Below are 19,324 nucleotides of genomic sequence, written 5' to 3'. Positions count from 1 at the left end.
ATGAGTAAAGAGGTGTCTCGCCCCCCTCTCACGCTCGCTCACGTCGGACCACCTCCGGAGGCGGTGGACATCATCCGGAGCAAGTCGCAGTCGCGCCGCGTGCGGCTCAACGTCGGCGGCCTCCTCCACGAAGTTCTGTGGAGAACTCTCGACCGGTTGCCGCGCACGAGGCTCGGCAAGCTGCGGGAGTGCAACACGCACGACTCGATCATGGAGATATGCGACGACTACAGCCTGGACAACAACGAGTACTTCTTCGACAGGCACCCCGGCGCGTTCACGTCCATCCTGAACTTCTACCGCACGGGGAAGCTGCACATGATGGAGGAGATGTGCGCCCTGTCCTTCAGCCAGGAGCTGGACTTCTGGGGCATCGACGAGATCTACCTGGAGTCCTGCTGCCAGGCCAGGTACCACCAGAAGAAGGAGCAGATGAACGAAGAACTGAAGCGAGAGGTCGAGAGTCTGAGGAACAGAGAGGGCGACGACTTTGATATCGGATGTTGTTCCGATAAGAGGAGGAGACTTTGGGATCTCCTGGAGAAGCCAAGCTCGTCGTTTGCTGCCAAGGTAAACTCTCACTCACTTCAACATGCTGGGCTTAAATACACTCATTTGGGGATATGGGGGTCAACTTGAGGTGGGCATAATAATGTCTCAGTCTGGTTTGATCTGAACCCTGGTGATATGCCACTTTAAAGAGAGTGAGTGAGTGAGTGAGTGAGTGAGTGAGTGCGTGTGTGTGTGTGTGTGTGTGTGTGTGTGTGTGTGTGTATAGAAGAGAGAGAGAGAGAGAGAGAGAGAGAGAGAGAGAGTGAGAGAGAGAGAGTGAGAGAGAGATTGGGGGTCAGCGCTCAGCACCAAAGCCCCATAGAGAAATACAAGTTACAACTTTGAAAAGCAATCTACTTTAATCGTTTGCCTTAGATGTATGTATAGGCCTATAGCTATACCAGAACAAATATCAAAGGGATTGTGTGTGCTGCACATGGGCTGCTTGAGGAATCAATGAAAAACCTGCATGTGGCACCAAGATGAAGAGTTATGTATGCATGCAGTGCCTCCATTTGTTACTTCTGTGTGTTTATAGGTTGTTTATAGTGTGGTGGTGGTCTCTGGCCTATAAGAGGAGAGGTTGTTTATAGTGTGGTGGTCTCTGGCCTATAAGAGGAGAGGTTGTTTATAGTGTGGTGGTCTCTGGCCTATAAGAGGAGAGGTTGTTTATAGTGTGGTGGTCTCTGGCCTATAAGAGGAGAGGTTGCTTATAGTGTGGTGGTCTCTGGCCTATAAGAGGAGAGGTTGTTTATAGTGTGGTGGTCTCTGGCCTATAAGAGGAGAGGTTGTTTATAGTGTGGTGGTCTCTGGCCTATAAGAGGAGAGGTTGTTTATTGTGTGGTGGTCTCTGGCCTATAAGAGGAGAGGTTGTTTATAGTGTGGTGGTCTCTGGCCTATAAGAGGAGAGGTTGTTTATAGTGTGGTGGTCTCTGGCCTATAAGAGGAGAGGTTGTTTATAGTGTGGTGGTCTCTGGCCTATAAGAGGAGAGGTTGTTTATTGTGTGGTGGTCTCTGGCCTATAAGAGGAGAGGTTGTTTATAGTGTGGTGGTCTCTGGCCTATAAGAGGAGAGGTTGTTTATAGTGTGGTGGTCTCTGGCCTATAAGAGGAGAGGTTGTTTATAGTGTGGTGGTCTCTGGCCTATAAGAGGAGAGGTTGTTTATAGTGTGGTGGTCTCTGGCCTATAAGAGGAGAGGTTGTTTATAGTGTGGTGGTCTCTGGCCTATAAGAGGAGAGGTTGTTTATAGTGTGGTGGTCTCTGGCCTATAAGAGGAGAGGTTGTTTATTGTGTGGTGGTCTCTGGCCTATAAGAGGAGAGGTTGTTTATAGTGTGGTGGTCTCTGGCCTATAAGAGGAGAGGTTATAATATATAGGTCTCATTTATTGTCTTGTATATTCATCATTCTTCCAACTATGGCTGGATCAATGGACATGCACATGATGCCTGTTTGACTGCAGGTCGATATGAAATTTGAATGAATAATAGGCTGTACTCAATAGTAGCTATACATTGCATAATATAAAATAGTAACTTTACATATAGATTGCATTACATTAACCCATTCACACACACATTCATACACCGATTGCGGCGGAAACCATGCAAGGCACCAACCAGCACATCAGGAGCAATTAGGGGTTCAGTGTCTTGCTCAAGGACACTTCGACACTAATTCTGGGGGAGCCCGGGTTCGAGCTGGCAACCTTGCAGTTACCATCCGGCCACCCCTACAGTACATAACAGCTGTTTGGGGAGTCCCAAAAGCCAGCAGTCTGTTAAGGAATAGAGGGAATACATGAATATTCTTCTGTCTCACATTTGCATATAGTTTCAATAACTTTTTCGGGTCTAATTTTAAATGATATACCTTCAGAATATACTGTTACACCATAGCTATACCGTGTACTTGCATATGCTCTAGAATGATTTGCCCTGTCATAATGATGTGAGCGAAGAGAGTTATGGGAAAGTTAACAGTGCTTTCTTATACTTTACAGTACGGTATTCTATTGAATGTTGAAAATTACTTCAAGATAGATAGATAGATAGATAGATAGATAGATAGATAGATAGATAGACCAGCCTACTGTGTCTTTCCATGTGAAATATGGATAAGAGAACAGTAGAAATATATGACAGCCATGTTTAAAGATGGAGTGCTGTGGTTTTTGTATTCTGTTTATGAGGTGACAGTACTTCATTAGACCCCTTGGTGTGGTTGTTATGCAATGATCTTCCCTTTGTATTTCGGGTTTCATCCTGGAGGCTGAAACCTTGACAGTCAAATGTGCCAATGAAAAAAGCTATATCATCCCGTCCCCTAACCCCTCCCCCTTTATCATACAACAACAACTGTGGATTGATTGATTGATTGAAATCTTTATTAACAGTTTGCAGAATTACAGTACATTTCAAGCACAAACTCAATACAAAGACTGTTAACTGTGAGTGGACGACCCAATTAAGCCTTACACTTGTTTACAACAGGGTCCACATTGTTCAATTCATCAAAACATTTAGAGACAAACAAATAGACACTTCTATGTGGGTGTGGCTTCAGTTCAATCACCACCCATCACCACCCACCAGGCAAACCAGGCATAATTAATTAATTAACTTGGGGGCGTGTCCACATAAAAACAACAGTGAATGGGTGAATGTAATGGCATAATCTATGCAAAGCGCCTTGGATAAATGCACCATTTACCATTTATGGCTGCCGAATGGAAATAAGCATTCTGTTATTTCCTTGACATTTTCAATTAATATCCATCCGTGTATTGCCTGTTTTTGTTTTGTCAAATATATCTATAATCAAATGAAGCTGATGGTGCTGATATGCTGATTTGATATTTTAGGCATTATAATACTGATGCTAGATAAAACCAGGCTTGTTTCCATTCCATACCAGCTTGGAAAATAAACAATGGTGGACATTGTAAACAAAGTGGAAATGCAAATTTGGAACTCAAGACTGAAGTAGAGGAGGAATTATACAAAGTAGGGTGACATTGATGACATCACGATGAGGACAAAATCAGTTGAGCTGTTCCTGAGAGCAATTTCCATTAAAGCACCTATATGATATGAAAGCCTGATTGTTAAAAATTGGTTATTTGTGGGGATAGAAAACACATATGGGAGCCCGAAAAACACAAAATAAATTGAAAAAGTTGAATTTTATGTTATAGGTTTAACAAACTTTGTGAAAATGTGTCCCTATAGCTTGGAGGGACGATTGATCTGTGATTGCTAATGTTGTTTGTTGTTAGGCCAACTGTGGATAAAGTGATGTAATTTCATCAGTCAGTCAGTCAGTCAGTCAGTCAGTCAGTCAGTCAGTCAGCGAGTCAGCAACGTTTGCGTAGATAGGGCTGGCCCACGGGTCAAGCCGGAAAAGGCGCTTCCAAAACACAGATTCCACCTCATTTATTTTTCAGCGTTGATTAATTTTTAATTGCACATTAATAACGCTTGGCGTCGTGGCAGGGATGGGAAGGTGCAATCCAGAATATCTACTGTATAGTCTTCCAGATGTCACCTCGAGCTGTGTGCTCTGGAGTTATGGCCTCCCCAAAATACACATAGGCTCTCTCAGACAAGCCATTCCTCATAGTCAGAGCAGTACAGTGAAGGACACTGTGTACAGCCCTTGATAGTCTGTCTTCTGCTTGAGACCGTGTTAAATTTGTTGTGCTCGCTCGTAGTTGAGGACCCCCTTTGTCTCTTTGGCACTTCCAACAGCTTTCTGTCCCCTAAATTATTTATCGCAGCAACACAAAGACACCTGGATGGACAGGCAAAAGATTGGAGATTATGAATTAATCCCTGAAAGACAAACCCTTGCTACAGCAGTACAACTGTAGGACATGCTGTACATGGTAGGTGGGCCCAACGTGAGAAGACGCTATAGTAAATATAGAACTCAAGTGTGATGATGATACAGCCATCCCTCAGCATGACTCTGTTGTTAAATTCTCTATAGGCCACAGTTCACTCTCACAGGGATTATCAGCATCCTGGCAGGCAGTGTCCTGGCAGACTGCCTTTAGAGTCACCATGAGCTGTAAAATATACTTCTATACAGCTTGTGATGTCGCTCAGTTTTCATTGCAAATGTCATTTCTTTACAAAAGGTTCAGTGAATAGAGGGTATGCGCTTGCATAAAGTGAGTGGCAAATCAAGTGGAAAGTGAGTTTAACATCTTTTCACATCGTTTAATGCAATCGGATAGGACTATTTTGAAAAACATTATTGAGTAGTTCAACTAGCCAATCTACATTGACACTTAAATCTATTACGTTTAACAGTAAAAAAGGCAAAGAAGTTTAGGGATAAGGGGTTTAGCGGTGATGAAAATGGAGCCTACAATCTTTACGTTTTATTTCAGTTGTCTCGGAGAAGAGAGAAGTGCAATGATGTACAAACTACAATAAAGATGGTGGCACCTCGTGTCTGCTTCAATTAAACTACAATAAAGATGGTGGCACCTCGTGTCTGCTTCAATTAACGTTATTGGCAGTGTCAGTCAGAGTACACCAGCCAGGGTTGAAATTCAGTTCCCCGGGCTCTACACTTGGCGCGGTTCTTTTTGCAAATCTCTTCACCAAAAAGCAATGCGACAATTTGTGAGCATGTACATAACAGTAGATCTGCCATTCTCACACAATATTAGAATAGGGATGCTATAGTGTTCAAGTGGTAAAAGCGGAAAAGTTATAAAGTTGTAAAGCTACGCTGATTAAACGCTGGCACCACCCGCTTCGGATGTTATCACCCCTTAAGCAAGAGAATGTTCGTGATCAGCACCTTAGAAATACCCCCAGTATGTGATAATCAACATACTGGGAAATCCGGAAGTGAAACTATGGGAGCGTTTGCTTTATCTGTCAATGACGGAGGTGTGCCGTCTCTGGTGGCCTTGAACCACGTGAGGCACCGCCGAGCGAGTCACCGTCCATAGTGTTGCGACAGCCACCAGAGCCGACTCAGCGTCGTAACGTAACTCAGCGTCCGAGTTACGTCCCGATAGGCAGAGAATAGTAAATATTAATAGCCCCTAGTTTCCATGCCCAGACAATAGAGACACTGCAAGACTATACTGCATATAGGTGAGGTATAGGCTGAACAAGTGCCACTAAGTTACACATTGTCGACTCTCAAGGAGGTTACGGGATGTGACACACTTTCCACGGGCTCCGTTTCAGACAATACTGTAACCATCACTCCGGTTAACAGCAAGAGTTTTCTGACTGGAACACCACTCCATCTTTGGTTGTTGGTTGTTTCACTGGTGGTTAGCTCTTTTGTCTTGATACGCTGTAAATCATGGGTCTTAAATTAACTCACTCTCAGTGTTAACTCACTCTCAGTGTTAAATAAACACTGTACAGTGAATGGCTGGTATATACGGTATGTCCGCCCCTGTGAGGGGGAGACAGCTGCTGACTGCCGCAAGTCTTTCCAGACATCTTTTTTAAACTGGATACTGTGCATATACTTTTCTTTGATCTGATGTTTGAAATTGCTCTCTACACAACTGGTCCTCAAAGTGGGGTCTCTGAGGGGCATCCAGACGTTCATGAGGCAAAATGAGGATTCAGGTTTATCACTTTAACCCCATTTTATACTTTAATCTACGGGCTCACAACAACATTTAAATGTATTATCTAGTAATTAGAAAAGTGGATGTGGCTATGATTTAGCTTTTTGTCAAATGTTCTCCCCAATTTATAGTCGTTATGCCAGTTCCTCCACACACACATTTCTGTATCCTACTGACTAGCATTGAGGAGCCCACTCCTCCCGCCCAACACTCCCTGCTGACAGGTGTAGCCCCAGCCTGTAGGATTATGTGCAGTGCCAATTATCACCCTCAGTTGACAAAGCCGGATGCGCACAAAATCTTTGGGCATCGTCTGTGATCAGCATCGTTGGCCATGTGGCTCTGTGCGTTCAGAATGGAGTGGTCCACTGTGTATACTGTACTGCATGTTCTGGCAACTGAGTTGAAATCAATGACAAACAAATGAAGACTGAGCCTATAAGGCCCTGACACACCAAGCCGACTAACGGTGACTATCAGAGACTTATCAAATCGCTCTTTGATAAGACTTGAGAAGAATGTGTGAGATGTGCCATCCATGAGCGTCATGGCGCATCCCCGGCGTCCAGTCACGTGACTCACGTCCCTTCCTTTCATTAATCATTACGTTCCTTGGGTGATGTGCGGGTACATTTCCAGCCCACCACCGTGGACAGTGGGGTTCGATACCTCTACAGGGCCTCCCTCTGCCTTTCCACCGTGGACAGTGGGGTTCTACCGTGGACAGTGGGGTTCGATACCTCTAAAGGGCCTCCCTCTGCCTTTCCCGGGCACTCCAATGAGCACAATTGGCATTTTTCGCAAGTGAAAGAAAGAAAGTTGGCACGGGAATGGCGTTCTCCGTCTCTATAGTGACTGCTACAGATTGGCCAGAGTGCCTGTTCAGCAGGGAATGAAACTCAGAGAGGAATGTGTGTCCCTCCGCCAGTGTTACAGCCCCCCAACCCCCCCCCCCCCACACACACACACACCAAGCCCCCCTCCTTACAGTCAGGTGAGGACAAGCGGCTGCTGACTCCATGTGTCTGACTCCATGTGTCTGACTCCATGTGTCTGACTCCATGTGTATCGCAGGGGACAGGTGTTTGTCTGCACCCTTCCCAAGACACAGTATGCTATTGGCAGTAACAGTGACTATGTACACAAGGGGGGTATTGGGAGACAAAGTGTGCACGTTTTCCATGGATCCCTGCTGAAGACCCCCCTCCTCTCCCCTTCCTCATAGGGAGAGGGGAGGTGTTCACATCACATGCTATTGTTAATTTCAGCTACACAGTGTGCCTCAAAAAGTGGATGATATAGGACAGATTCTCTCGGCCTGCTTTGGGTACACGTTGTCGTGTACAGCGTGTATACAGTATAACAACGTGGGCTGTGACGATCCATCCGGGTGTATTTGGGAGTTGTTGTTTTGTTTTAGGTTGTTGCTGGGTGACAGCTAACTGCACTGTTTAGCTGCATGTGTTTTGAATGGTTATACTTCTACTGTATATACTGTATATGCAGACAATTCCTTTGCGGGTACACTTTATTCTCTCTCTTTGTTTTTACACACTTTTATCTTGACATCTGCCTCTTCGGTGTCCCATTATCATATGTTCTTAGTTGTTAGTTGGGGCAGACAAATAGGGCAAATATATATATATCATCATGCCAGACTTTGAATATGAATTAACCATGTTTGTCTTTTGCTCTGCCCTTCGTTACTGCATGTCTGTATCTCTATATAGGTTCTGTTTACGTTTGTGCCTGCTATGTAAATACATTACCTACTGTACCTCATACAGCTGCTAAAGAAGTTCCATTTCTCCACCAGTTGCACATTTGCATTATTGATTCACTTCATGTCTTTGATACTCAATGTGTGGGAGCACGTGGGGTGGAAACTCACAGAGGGAAGATCCCATCACAGAGGTTGCCAATCGATGAAGAGAATCTGCCTGTCTGTGAAGCCGCTGAGACAGGATTAAATTGTTTGTGTTGTAGCCAGTGTGTGTTCCATACAGTGTCATACGTTTGCTAAGCCTGAATGATTTTTCCACGACTTCAAAGACTTGTCTCAGAAACAATCACAGCTGTTGGAAATGTTGAGGCGGAGCTATAATGTTCTCCTCTGTATTTAATGAGATGGACTTTAACCCCCTCGAAACCTATAGTGTCCCTATTCTGAACATTCAGGAAAAGCAGTAGATCTGTAAGCTCACAACACGAGAGAACGCTCGATCGGCGAGAGAGGGGGGAGGGAAAGAGAGGGGGGACAGAGAGAGAGATCAGAGCCTGGTTGAAAGAGACACAGAGGCTGACTGAAAGAGAGGAAACCATGCAAGGCACCAACCTGCACATCGGGAGCAATTAAGGGTTGCTCAAGGACACTTCGACAACAACACTGTGTGCTATATTCTCATTTAGGCGTTTTACCCGAGGTGAGGATGACTGTGTAAGCTATAGTGTGCTACTGTAGATGAAGTTTGACCCATTTAGTTGCAGGCGGAAGTCGATAAGTCGGGCTCTCCAGAGCCTGTTCTATTTGCCCAAGGGTTTCCATGGACAGAGGTGATTCTAGTAGGCTCCATTATCTTATCACCTTGGCCAGCTGGGACTAAACCCTACACTACACAGTTTCACTTCAGTTTATTTTATTTATAGTACAAATTCCCCCGAGGGGTCTCTGTGCACTTTACAGCATTAATACATAAAAAAACAAGTCAAAGACACAACACATACTGTAGCAATAAAAAACATGGTAAAATGTGCATAGCTATGGATATAATGCAGATTAAAGCTAGGCGGAACCGTACTGCATAGATGTGTTTTTAGCCTCGACTTAAAAATGTCCAAGGATGTTGCATTTCTGACATCGTGAGGGAGAGCGTTCCAGAGACAGTACACACACATACATGCATGCACAAAGATACATAGATACATGTATACATGCATATACAATATACATGCACAAAACTCCTATAATCTTGCTCATGGATGCACGTGCACCTGTGTGGCTGTATATGCTGTATATGGAGCATGATGCTGACATTTAAACAGGTCAGAGGTCAAGCGCGAGGGGCTGATGAGGAGGCGGCTACTTCGCGGAAGACCCTCATTCATTATTCAGACGCAGCGTGTCAGCGTGGAGAGAAACCATCATTCAAGCAGACATGGGACAGTATGGGAGCGCGGCAGTCAGCCACCGTAAGCCCTGCAGTAAAACGCAAGTTTCCAGAGAGTCAGACCATGGAAACTGAAGCTGCCATGTTGTTGTTTGCACTGTACAACACAGCGATTATCCGTTAGCGTCAGGACGATAGCCCACAGTGGTGGGAAAAAGTAATAGTAGTTTTACTTGTTTTAAACGTATCGATCGAACTATACTCTGTTACAGGTAAAAGTCCGAAATTAAAAATGTACTTTAGTAAAAGTACAAAAGTATTGGCATCAAAATATACTTAAAGTACCAAAAGTAGAAAGTATTCACGATGCAGAACGTCCCATTTCTCAAGTTTTCAAATGTATAAACATCTTTTGAAAATAGCAGATCTACAAGCTGACAACGTGTCACACTCGACACATTGTGAGCTTGTAGATCGGCTAGATGTTTTGTAATAGCCTAATAAGCTAAATCTACAAAGTAACTAATAACTAAAGTTTTCAAATAGATGTACAGTAGTGAAGTAAAAGTACAATTCACATCAGAGATGTAGTGGAGTAGAAGTAAAATTAGGAAATACGTTCTCCAGTAAAGCACAAATACCTCAAAATTAAGTACATTTACTTAAGTAGCCTACAGTACTTAAGGAAATGTACTTAGTTACTTTCCACCACTTTGCGGGACTGAGTGACAAGCGTGATTGAATAATGCAATAATTATATCCGCAATCTGATAGCGGATACTAACTCTTTAGTTCATCAGCGTGCCACTTAATCCACCCCAGGGGAACAATATGTCCATCGAATGACGTACGGCGTCTGGCAGCGCTGCCCCCTTCATTTCTTACACACCAAAAGGTATTACACAGGCATTAACCTACTTGTCATCATCAGTCACTGACAGATGGACAAAAGGATGGCCCATGCATTGTTAACGTAAGTGTCCAACCCCATGTGTATCGTATCGTGTACACGTCGCACACCACGACCCGGCTGCGAGTCCAGACGTGTAAGCAAATCCGGCACTGCAGTGACATAATTACAAAGGGCACCTTATTTAAAAAAGATTCAGAGCTTGTTTGGCTTCAGCACAATTTTGGCTTTAGCTGTCGATACGGCTGCACCACGCCTTAAGACTCCCCACCCGCTGGTCATGCTGTGTGATGTACTGTAGAAGAGGACAGCGACGTAACATTTGAAATGTTAACGTTTGAAACTACTGTACCATATAGTCTAGACTAGACCACTGGTTCCCAAACACAGGGAACACATTTGTATGGGTCCCTAGCTGTTTATCCCCCCCCACCCCCCCTACATTTTGTTTTTAATTATTATTTAAAAAAAAATAAACAATCAAAGACAAATCAAAGAAATTCCATAAATTAGAAAACAAAGCAGTAGTGGAAATCTGTCAACCTGCTATTTTCACTAGTTTGGGTCCCATTTTGGCAAACGTCTAATTTTCTTTTTTGGGTCATGAGCTAAAAGGTCTGGGAACCACTGCCATAGACTATACCTGTCTGCAGGGTGAAAAGAACAGCATTCTATTATATATAGCACAGTGTTCACTCTCTTCTGAAGATCATCTCAAGGACAGCTATTCTCCTACCTATAGAGGAGGAGAGGAAGTGTGAAATATAATTTCACCTCCATCTCTGTGCAGATTGCTCTCTTTGACCGATGGAGTACACTGTAGCGAGATGGAGGAAAGGCAGGGCAAAATGCAAGGTTCCGTTTCAGTCACGGTCTGATGCATGAGTGCAGGAGTGTTCTTTTCCAGTGTTCATTTAACTCTTGGCAGTCAATAACGATCTGCTATTTCCACTAGTTTGGGCCCAGGGCAAACGTCTAATTTCTATTTTGGGTCTTGAGCTAAAAGGTTTGGGAACCACTACTTTAAATGGATATTCGCAAAGCATCTTCAAAAGCGGGGAGCCAGTCCTGGCCTTCAGGAGTTGTGGTGGTAGTCTGTGAAACAGTCCCAATTACCTGAACTTGATATAGAACCCTACACCTGAAAGCGCCTCTATGGACAAACACTCAACAACAGAGTTCAATTAACACAAGATCACCTCCAGTCTCCAGTCTCCATGCAGGCTGTGTCAGGCACCATGTCTGACACAGTAGACACGTTGGATTAAGCAAAGCCTCGAATTACACACAATCTGAGCATATCGGCTTGCCTCGTTCTGTCTGATGTCGGGGACTTAACGTTTAAGCATGTATAGAGAGGGTATACGCATGCATAAAGTGAGTGGCAAATCGAGTGGCAAAGTGAGTTTAACGTCGTTTAATGCCAATGCCAGTATCTGAGTCAGTAAATGACATAATTGATGTCATTACTAACCCGATACGTAGTTCTGTCAGGTTCTCCTCCAGACTGTGGAACCATTGGCAAACTTGTCTGTATGTTCGAAACTGAACATGGTGGAACTATTTTTATTGTATATTTCTTTCTATTATATATTTATTTATCTACTGTATTGTTGTTTTGTACTGTGATATGGATTCCCCCGAGTCTGCAATAAAGATTGAATTGAATTGATGTCACACGCATACCCTATAGTGCGTCGCAGTCCCGCCCCCTTTCATGACGACGCCAGGCCCAGGAAATAGTTTCCAATGCATTTTTCCCATAGACATTTCAAAACGTATTTATTTAAAGACCTTATAAGCGTCATACAGAGCCAACTGTTGTCGTGACAAATCATGACAACAAACACAATATTTTGGACCAAACAAATAATTACAAAGAAGAAGATTACAAAGAAGATTATTTGTTCAGCCCGAATTTTTTTGTTTGTTGTCATGATTTGTCACGACAAGAGTTGGCTTTGTCCGTGGCGTAAACGTCTTTAAATAAATACTTTCTGAAAAGTCTATGAGGAAAATGAACGGGGATTTCTTTTCCGGGTCTCTCGAGGGGGCGGGACTGCGACGCTCTATAGCACCCCCCCCCCCCTCCCCTTCAGCAGCTCATATAGCCACAGCTCCACAAATGAAGCGAGAACAAATAGAGATAAAAAAAGAGAGTACACAAAAAGACAACAGTAAACAAACACACAAAAGCTATCAGTAAACCTGAATCCTGTCATCTGCGCCTTTCCATTTATAACTCAAAGCGTCCATGTGTGGAGAGATAAATATATACCAAAACAAACTCCAGACAACCCCGGCGGGCAGCAGTGCGTTGATTCTGAACAAAAGAATAACTTGATCCTCTTCCGAGTTGCAGCTGGCTGCATAATTAAATAAGCCACAACAAAGTGAACTATAGTGATAGCTGGTAGCTTTACTACGGGGCAGTCCCCGTCGTCTCCTCGACATGGTTCTCAGAGATAATGACGTTCCTGAGAATGGCTGCTGCGTCGTGACATGAGGTCAGAGGTTTTCGTGGAAGTCCTTTCTCCTAATGACCAGTACTAAGCCAGATAAGGCTAACGGAGAATGGTGGAGATCTGGAGGTCCGTTTAGCCTCGTCCTTATTCTGTTGATTTGATTTTGCGTCCACCTGCGTGGGCCCCCTGCATGGCTGGAAGGCCAGCTGTTGCTGGTGGGTGTTAATATTATTATCAATACCGGTGGTGTAAAGTAACTAAGTACATTTACTTGCCGAGCCATGAGGCCCATAGGGCAGGAGCCTATCTCCTGTTTCTGTAGCGTGAGGCAGCGTGATGTACACCCCCTGGACATGACGCTAGTATGTCGCAGGGACTTACCCCCAATCCAACCCTTGATGCTGAGTGTCAAGCAGGGAGGCATTGGGTCCCATTTTTAGAGTCTTTGGTATGACCCGGCCAGGGATTTAACCCCATCTCCCAGTCTCAGGGCGGACACTCTAACCACCAGTAAGACGCGCAAACGCGGGAAGCGAACGCAGCTCGTACGACGTACATATTTGGGGTTTTTTAAGATTTATTTTTAAGTTATTAGCCATAACCATATAAGGAGTCCCCAAAGCAGCTATACGTCCAAATATGGAGTGTGTTGCATCAATCACAAACAAATCACTCAGCTCCATATATGGGCACAAAGGTGGGACACACACACAGACAGACACACACACACACACACACACAGACAGACATGATCTGCTAGGTCTCATAGTAAGTGCTCACTGCGTTCGCAACAAGGCCACTGAGCTGGTACTCAAGTACTGTCAACCACTGTAAGTGGTTAATCGAATGATGGCATTTCTAAAGACTACAGAACGATGCAAGTTGGAAATGCATGCCCCACCCAGTTATTATGTCTGTGTCACTTTTTATGCCCATATAGTTCTTTGTCAGGCATGCCCAAATATGGAGTCTATGCAGATGTCAGAACATCATTGTGACACCAGAACAGGCCAGCTCCATATATGGGGCCTGGGCCTTTTGTGCTGGTTCTGGACCATAGATTGTAAAAAATATGGACAAAGCGTTCCCCGGGTCTAACATGGACGTAAAATGAAGCCTGTAATTCCTTGCACTGTAAGTCGCCATATTTCTAGATCCGTTTGGGCCCAGCTGGCCATTGGCTGGCCCAGACAACGAGGCGGGACTTCCCCCCTTACTCTTCGTTGGTTTTTAGTTTGACTGAACGGGGGGTGGCTCCCGTTCATAGACTGTAACGGTAGCCACGCCCCTCAGAACATACGCGACTTTATGGTAATTTTTTTAATAAATGGGACCATAATTTTCCAAAAAGAATATTATGACATTAGAAATGAGACTTTAAACTAGTGACTGGAAGCAGAAAGTATTCATGACTATGTTTATTAAGGTAATACAGTCTAGGTGAAGTTGGGCCCAAATACATGGGGCTCTATGGAGCTATGGGTTTTTTGGGCCCAATGACAGCGCCACAACAGGCCAATATATGAACTTTAAGGAAGTCCCAATTTCCTTAGTGGCTTCCCAAAATATCTGTCCGACTGTCCCCCTGTTCTGGACAACCGTGGCTCCGACCGGTGTGGAGCGTGTGGAAGGTGGGACGAACGGTTCTGGAGTTACGTGGATTACAGACGTACGTATAGAGACTTGACAGTATTGACGTATAGATTGACAGTAAAAAAACAACAACATACAAACCACAAAAAAAAAAAGACAATAGACATGTTTTAGTGGCGTATACTATTTGCTGATATCTGTATGAAACACATAGGAATGCACTATTCTACCAAATAATTCTTCCCATGCAGTGATTGGTTCAGTTAGTGAGGCTGGCGAGTTGTGACATGATGGTGGCATGCTGAATTAATGATGTGAATGTTCAGAGCTTCAGGGGGTTCTAGGTCAGGAATTCAGAATCAGAATCAGAAGCCTATAATGTTATTGCCATGACTTTAGGAATGTCATGGGATGTTAGGAATTTGGTTTTGTGGACAGCAGACTGCATGTACAACATTAGTACAAGTGCAAAACAGGACAAGACAGTGCAAAAGGTACATTTTTACATTAGGCCTATATCCACATTGCAGTATTGACTATTGATACTTTTACTTCAGTAAGTAATGCGAGTACTTTTCCCACCACTGGATATAATGTCACTGTAAACACTGACTGCACAATAAAATCCTCAGAGTCCATTGAACTCTGAAGAGTGTAAAACGTGTCCCCTTGGGTCCATATTCACACTGTCAGAGTGAAAAGAACACCGGCTGTGTGTGTGTGTGTGTGTGTGTGTGTGTGTGTGTGTGTGTGTGCACAGCTGATCCTAATGAGGCTGAACATGTGAGGCGTGATGCAGGCCACCATCATGTGACAACTGGTTCACTACCTGCAAGAACTAATGGCACTCTCTCTCTCTCTCTCTCTCTCAAAGGGACTCTATAAATACACACACACACACACACACACACACACACACACACACACACACACACACACACACACACACACACACAGTCACTTAATTGCAGTCCTTAATTTCCCATTTTCTCCTATTCCCCCGTTCTCTCGCTTTCTCCCAATTTCAATTAAATTCAAATTGGCATGAGAAAACGTACTTTGCCAAAGCAAAATAAGTGGAACAATTACAACCAAAACAAAATGTACAATTGAAAGTCAAAATTTCCAATGAATCAACTTCTATGTTCCGAGACCTCTCGCTGCAGATAGTCTTTAGGCTGGTTGTGTTCCATTTGTTATCCCCCCCCCCCCCTCTCTCTCGCAACAGAACTCGGCATCTAATTGACAATTAAGGCTGTCTAATGTCTATAGTTACAAAGAAACTGCTCAGACATAATGTAATTATGTCCCAGATATTACAGGAAACAGAACTCATGCATTTGAGCTCGTATTCATATATTCAATTGACAAAAGGATATTTGTGCTAATTAGATCTTCCCCCCTCCCCCTCTCTTATATTTTATTGCCATTTATGTTCATCCGTTCAAGTCAGTTCTTTCATAATTATTCAGAAGAGATATCCGTGTTTTCGCTGCATGGCCAGCTAGTTATCTGTCATGATTAGAGAATGGGACGACAATCGTTTCCATCGTTTGTTGCAATACAAAAACGCTCACAATAACTTTTTCCAACCTACACCAGATCTCTTTTCCAGACATATTAGATCGATCTACAAGCTAGAGCTGCTATATTTGGCTAATGTTCCCCCCAGAGTATGGACGCAGGGATGCAAGTGGTTAACAAAAAGTGACATTTAAAAGAAAAGAATGTGTTTGGGAAGAGGTTGACTGCCAGTTGCTATGAACAGATAATCAGTTCTGTGCTTTAAGTATGCCATACGTACCCCGTTCTGTGCTTTAAGTATGCCATACATACCCCGTTTGGCCAAAAGGTGTGAAAACGTAATCAGCTCGACGTGCATTAGACTTTTTGAGGTTGCCAAATAAATCTGGTTTTTAATAGAAACCAACCAGATGTGTTATCTGGTTGGTTTCTATTAAAAACCTGAATATTAGGATACACTTTCCCTTTTACTTTAACTACATGAATCCTAGCGTCACTATTCTGGGACGAACATTCAGTGAAAATAGATGTACAAGTTGACAAAGCGTAGCATTGCGACGCAGTCGGCATTGCGACGGCTACTTTCAGCAATGACATTTAATGTAGAGGGTAAAAGGGAGAGGGCCTCCAGTAGAATGGGGGACTCGGTCAATGGAGTTATAAGTGATTTAAACGACTGCATGCAGGGAAACAAGCCTGCTGAGTTTAAAAGGGAACCATCGCACATTGTCTGATGGCTCTACTGCCTCTCCAGTGTTGACTTTAAAATGTCAGCTGGGACAATGTGCACCCTGTCGAGAGCTACTGGCCTTGAGATACTCGAGTTACAGAAAGAATAGTATATTATGGAATGGAACACAGATGGTAGCAGATATTCCAAAATGAGATTATGGATTACATTATGAATAGGCCTGTGGTCGTCTCCCTGTGCAGTCTTTATCTTCCAGCATCTGTAGTGTAGTGTAGTGTAGCGAGCAGGCAGTTCATATCATATGTTGTAATGACATTCAGTCTGCATTGCTTTGGCTATATTTTCTAGTGAGCCCTGCTGTGGCACCCAAGAGGGTGTGCGACTCTTTTCTTTTTAAGATTAATTTAATGATAATGCAAACATCATTCAAAACAACAAATTACAGAATCATAATTTTATTTTTTTGCTGAACAAGACAAGACAAACTCAAAAAATAGTTTGTCCACCCACCCCCCACCCAGATATTGAAGGTAGAACCTCAAAGAACCTACCCCATATCTTTTCAAAAGTAGCAGGCTTTCTCCTTACATTATACAGTATCTTTTCAGGAGTACAGTATGGTGAAACCTCATTCAGCGAGTGTCTCTGTGAAGGTGTGTGTGACTCTCTCCTAGCATACTATTGCAGGCAGTCCCCTGAGACTATAACAAAAGGCAACATGCCTCCTCGTGTGGCCTATATACCTGTAACCACCTGGCCACCAAGCTGACAACGACCGAGGCCTGCACTTAGTCTTCAAGAAAAGGTCCTTAGAAATAGGTTTTCACGTAATCAGCTGAATTTGAAAGGCCTGCACGCTGCCATACAGTATATACAGTAAAAGAGCCAGTGGGGTGCAGAGCAGCGGACAGCCTGACGGTGCAGTGTGGATGTGAGGGGGTGCAGAGCAGCTGACAGCCTGGTGGTGCAGTGTGGATGTGAGGGGGTGCAGAGCAGCTGACAGCCTGGTGGTGCAGTGTGGATGTGAGGGGGTGCAGAGCAGCTGACAGCCTGACGGTGCAGTGTGGATGTGAGGGGGTGCAGAGCAGCTGACAGCCTGACGGTGCAGTGTGGATGTGAGGGGGTGCAGAGCAGCTGACAGCCTGACGGTGCAGTGTGGATGTGAGGGGGTGCAGAGCAGCTGACAGCCTGACGGTGCAGTGTGGATGTGAGGGGGTGCAGAGCAGCTGACAGCCTGACGGTGCAGTGTGGATGTGAGGGGGTGCAGAGCAGCTGACAGCCTGACGGTGCGGTGTGGATGTGAGTGGGTGCAGAGCAGCTGACAGCCTGAAAGTGCGGTGTGGATGTGAGTGGGCCGTGTGTTTCCATCACAGGCCTGCTAATCTCCAGGCAGCTGGTCCCAGCGGCCCGTGTTCTCCCTCGGCACAGCACCAGAGCACCAACCTAATCACTGCCATCATCTCCCTGTACTCACATCCTCTATACCTGGACCAGACCCCAACTTCCCCCGCCTTATACTACAGCACTCTAGCACACGATTGATATGTATGTTGTATGTGTATACAGACAGACAGACAGACAGACAGACAGACAGACAGACAGACAGACAGACAGACAGACAGACAGACAGACAGACAGACAGACAGACAGACAGACAGACAGACAGAGTGTTAAGTGGGTCAGCCATTGTCACTGCATCTGCCTGGGAATGTGTTGAGAGACGAGTCTCTGGAGATGGAGTTCAAAGATACAGTGGAGGTAGAATGTTGGAAAGCATAAACAAACAGGAGAATAAAGAGAGGAGAGGAGAGGATTAAAAGTGAAGAGATTATGATATTATAAGATGAGGTCACATAGGGACAGGAGGTCTTCAGAGGAGCATGGTCACCTCCTCCTCCTGTACTCACTAACAACTTTCCATTCAGTCTCCTCTGTGCATACGCTCTGTGTCCTTTCAACCGCTTCCCCTTGTTTATTGTGGATGTTAGGGGATGATAGATGGCACAACAACCCTTTCTTGTGCATGCTCTCGATGTAATCAATCAATTCCCTTCTCTCTCAATTGATACACGGCTATGGTCTTGCACTCATGTTAAGAACTCATCAACTTGCTGTTGCTGGCTGTGTGTGCGTGCGTGCACGTGCGTGTGTGCATGCGTGCGTGTGTGCGTTTGAGTGAGCGCATTAGTGTTGCTGATTTCTCAATGTTCGTCACACGCCGCTGAATGGGACCTGAGAGTGCTCCCATGTGTAAAGCGAGTAGTGAGATGTAAATTGAAAGGGTTAGTGATCTGTGGGAAACTGGACTCCCTTGCCCTAACTCTGTAACACGTTTGTGGTTCCACAGACAGATCTCTGGGTATGGAGAACGGCACAGCCCCAGTGGAAATGCGGCCAAGTAGAGTAATGTGGGTATCTGACTTGTTCCAAGTGGAACAGTGTGGGGAAATGACTCCAAGTGGAACAAACGTGAACTGACTTGTTCCAAGTGGAACAAAATGTGGGGACCTGACTTGTTCCAAGTGGAACAAAATGTGGGGAACTGACTTGTTCCATGTGGAACAAAATGTGGGGAACTGACTTGTTCCATGTGGAACAAAATGTGGGGAACTGACTTGTTCCAAGTGGAACAAAATGTGTGGAACTTACTTGTTCCAAGTGGAACAGTGTGTGGAACTGGGTGATGTGTCTCACTACTCGGGGACCACATGCATTTTCTTAAGTGGAAAGGGACACAGCTAACTCACTCCTAATGCAATCTATTTGATTGGTTTATTACAGTGTTTCCTCAACCTTCATTGGGCCAACGTTCTGTACTGTGTATCACTAGACCTGTACGTGTCCGTCGGCCACCGGCCTACTTGAGAACGATG

The 19,324-nt window shown here is 44.5% G+C and overlaps 1 protein-coding gene across 1 annotated transcript in view; it reads left to right on the top strand.

Annotated features, from left to right (window-relative positions):
- LOC308333213 (potassium voltage-gated channel subfamily B member 1-like) overlaps positions 1-19,324 on the top strand; it is a gene marked incomplete at both ends in the record, with an annotated part of 46,789 nt that continues 27,465 nt past the window's right edge. The window contains one exon of the mRNA XM_080789446.1: positions 1-570. Within this exon, the coding sequence (XP_080645572.1) occupies positions 1-570 (570 nt within the window). The remainder of the gene's footprint in view (positions 571-19,324) is intronic.

This window comes from Protomyctophum bolini (assembly GCF_963924005.1).
Source record: "Protomyctophum bolini genome assembly, chromosome: 2".
In the NCBI taxonomy this organism is placed as follows: domain Eukaryota; kingdom Metazoa; phylum Chordata; class Actinopteri; order Myctophiformes; family Myctophidae; genus Protomyctophum; species Protomyctophum bolini.
The sequence above is the reverse complement of the archived record's forward strand: the minus strand, read 5'-3'. Positions and strand labels throughout refer to the sequence as shown.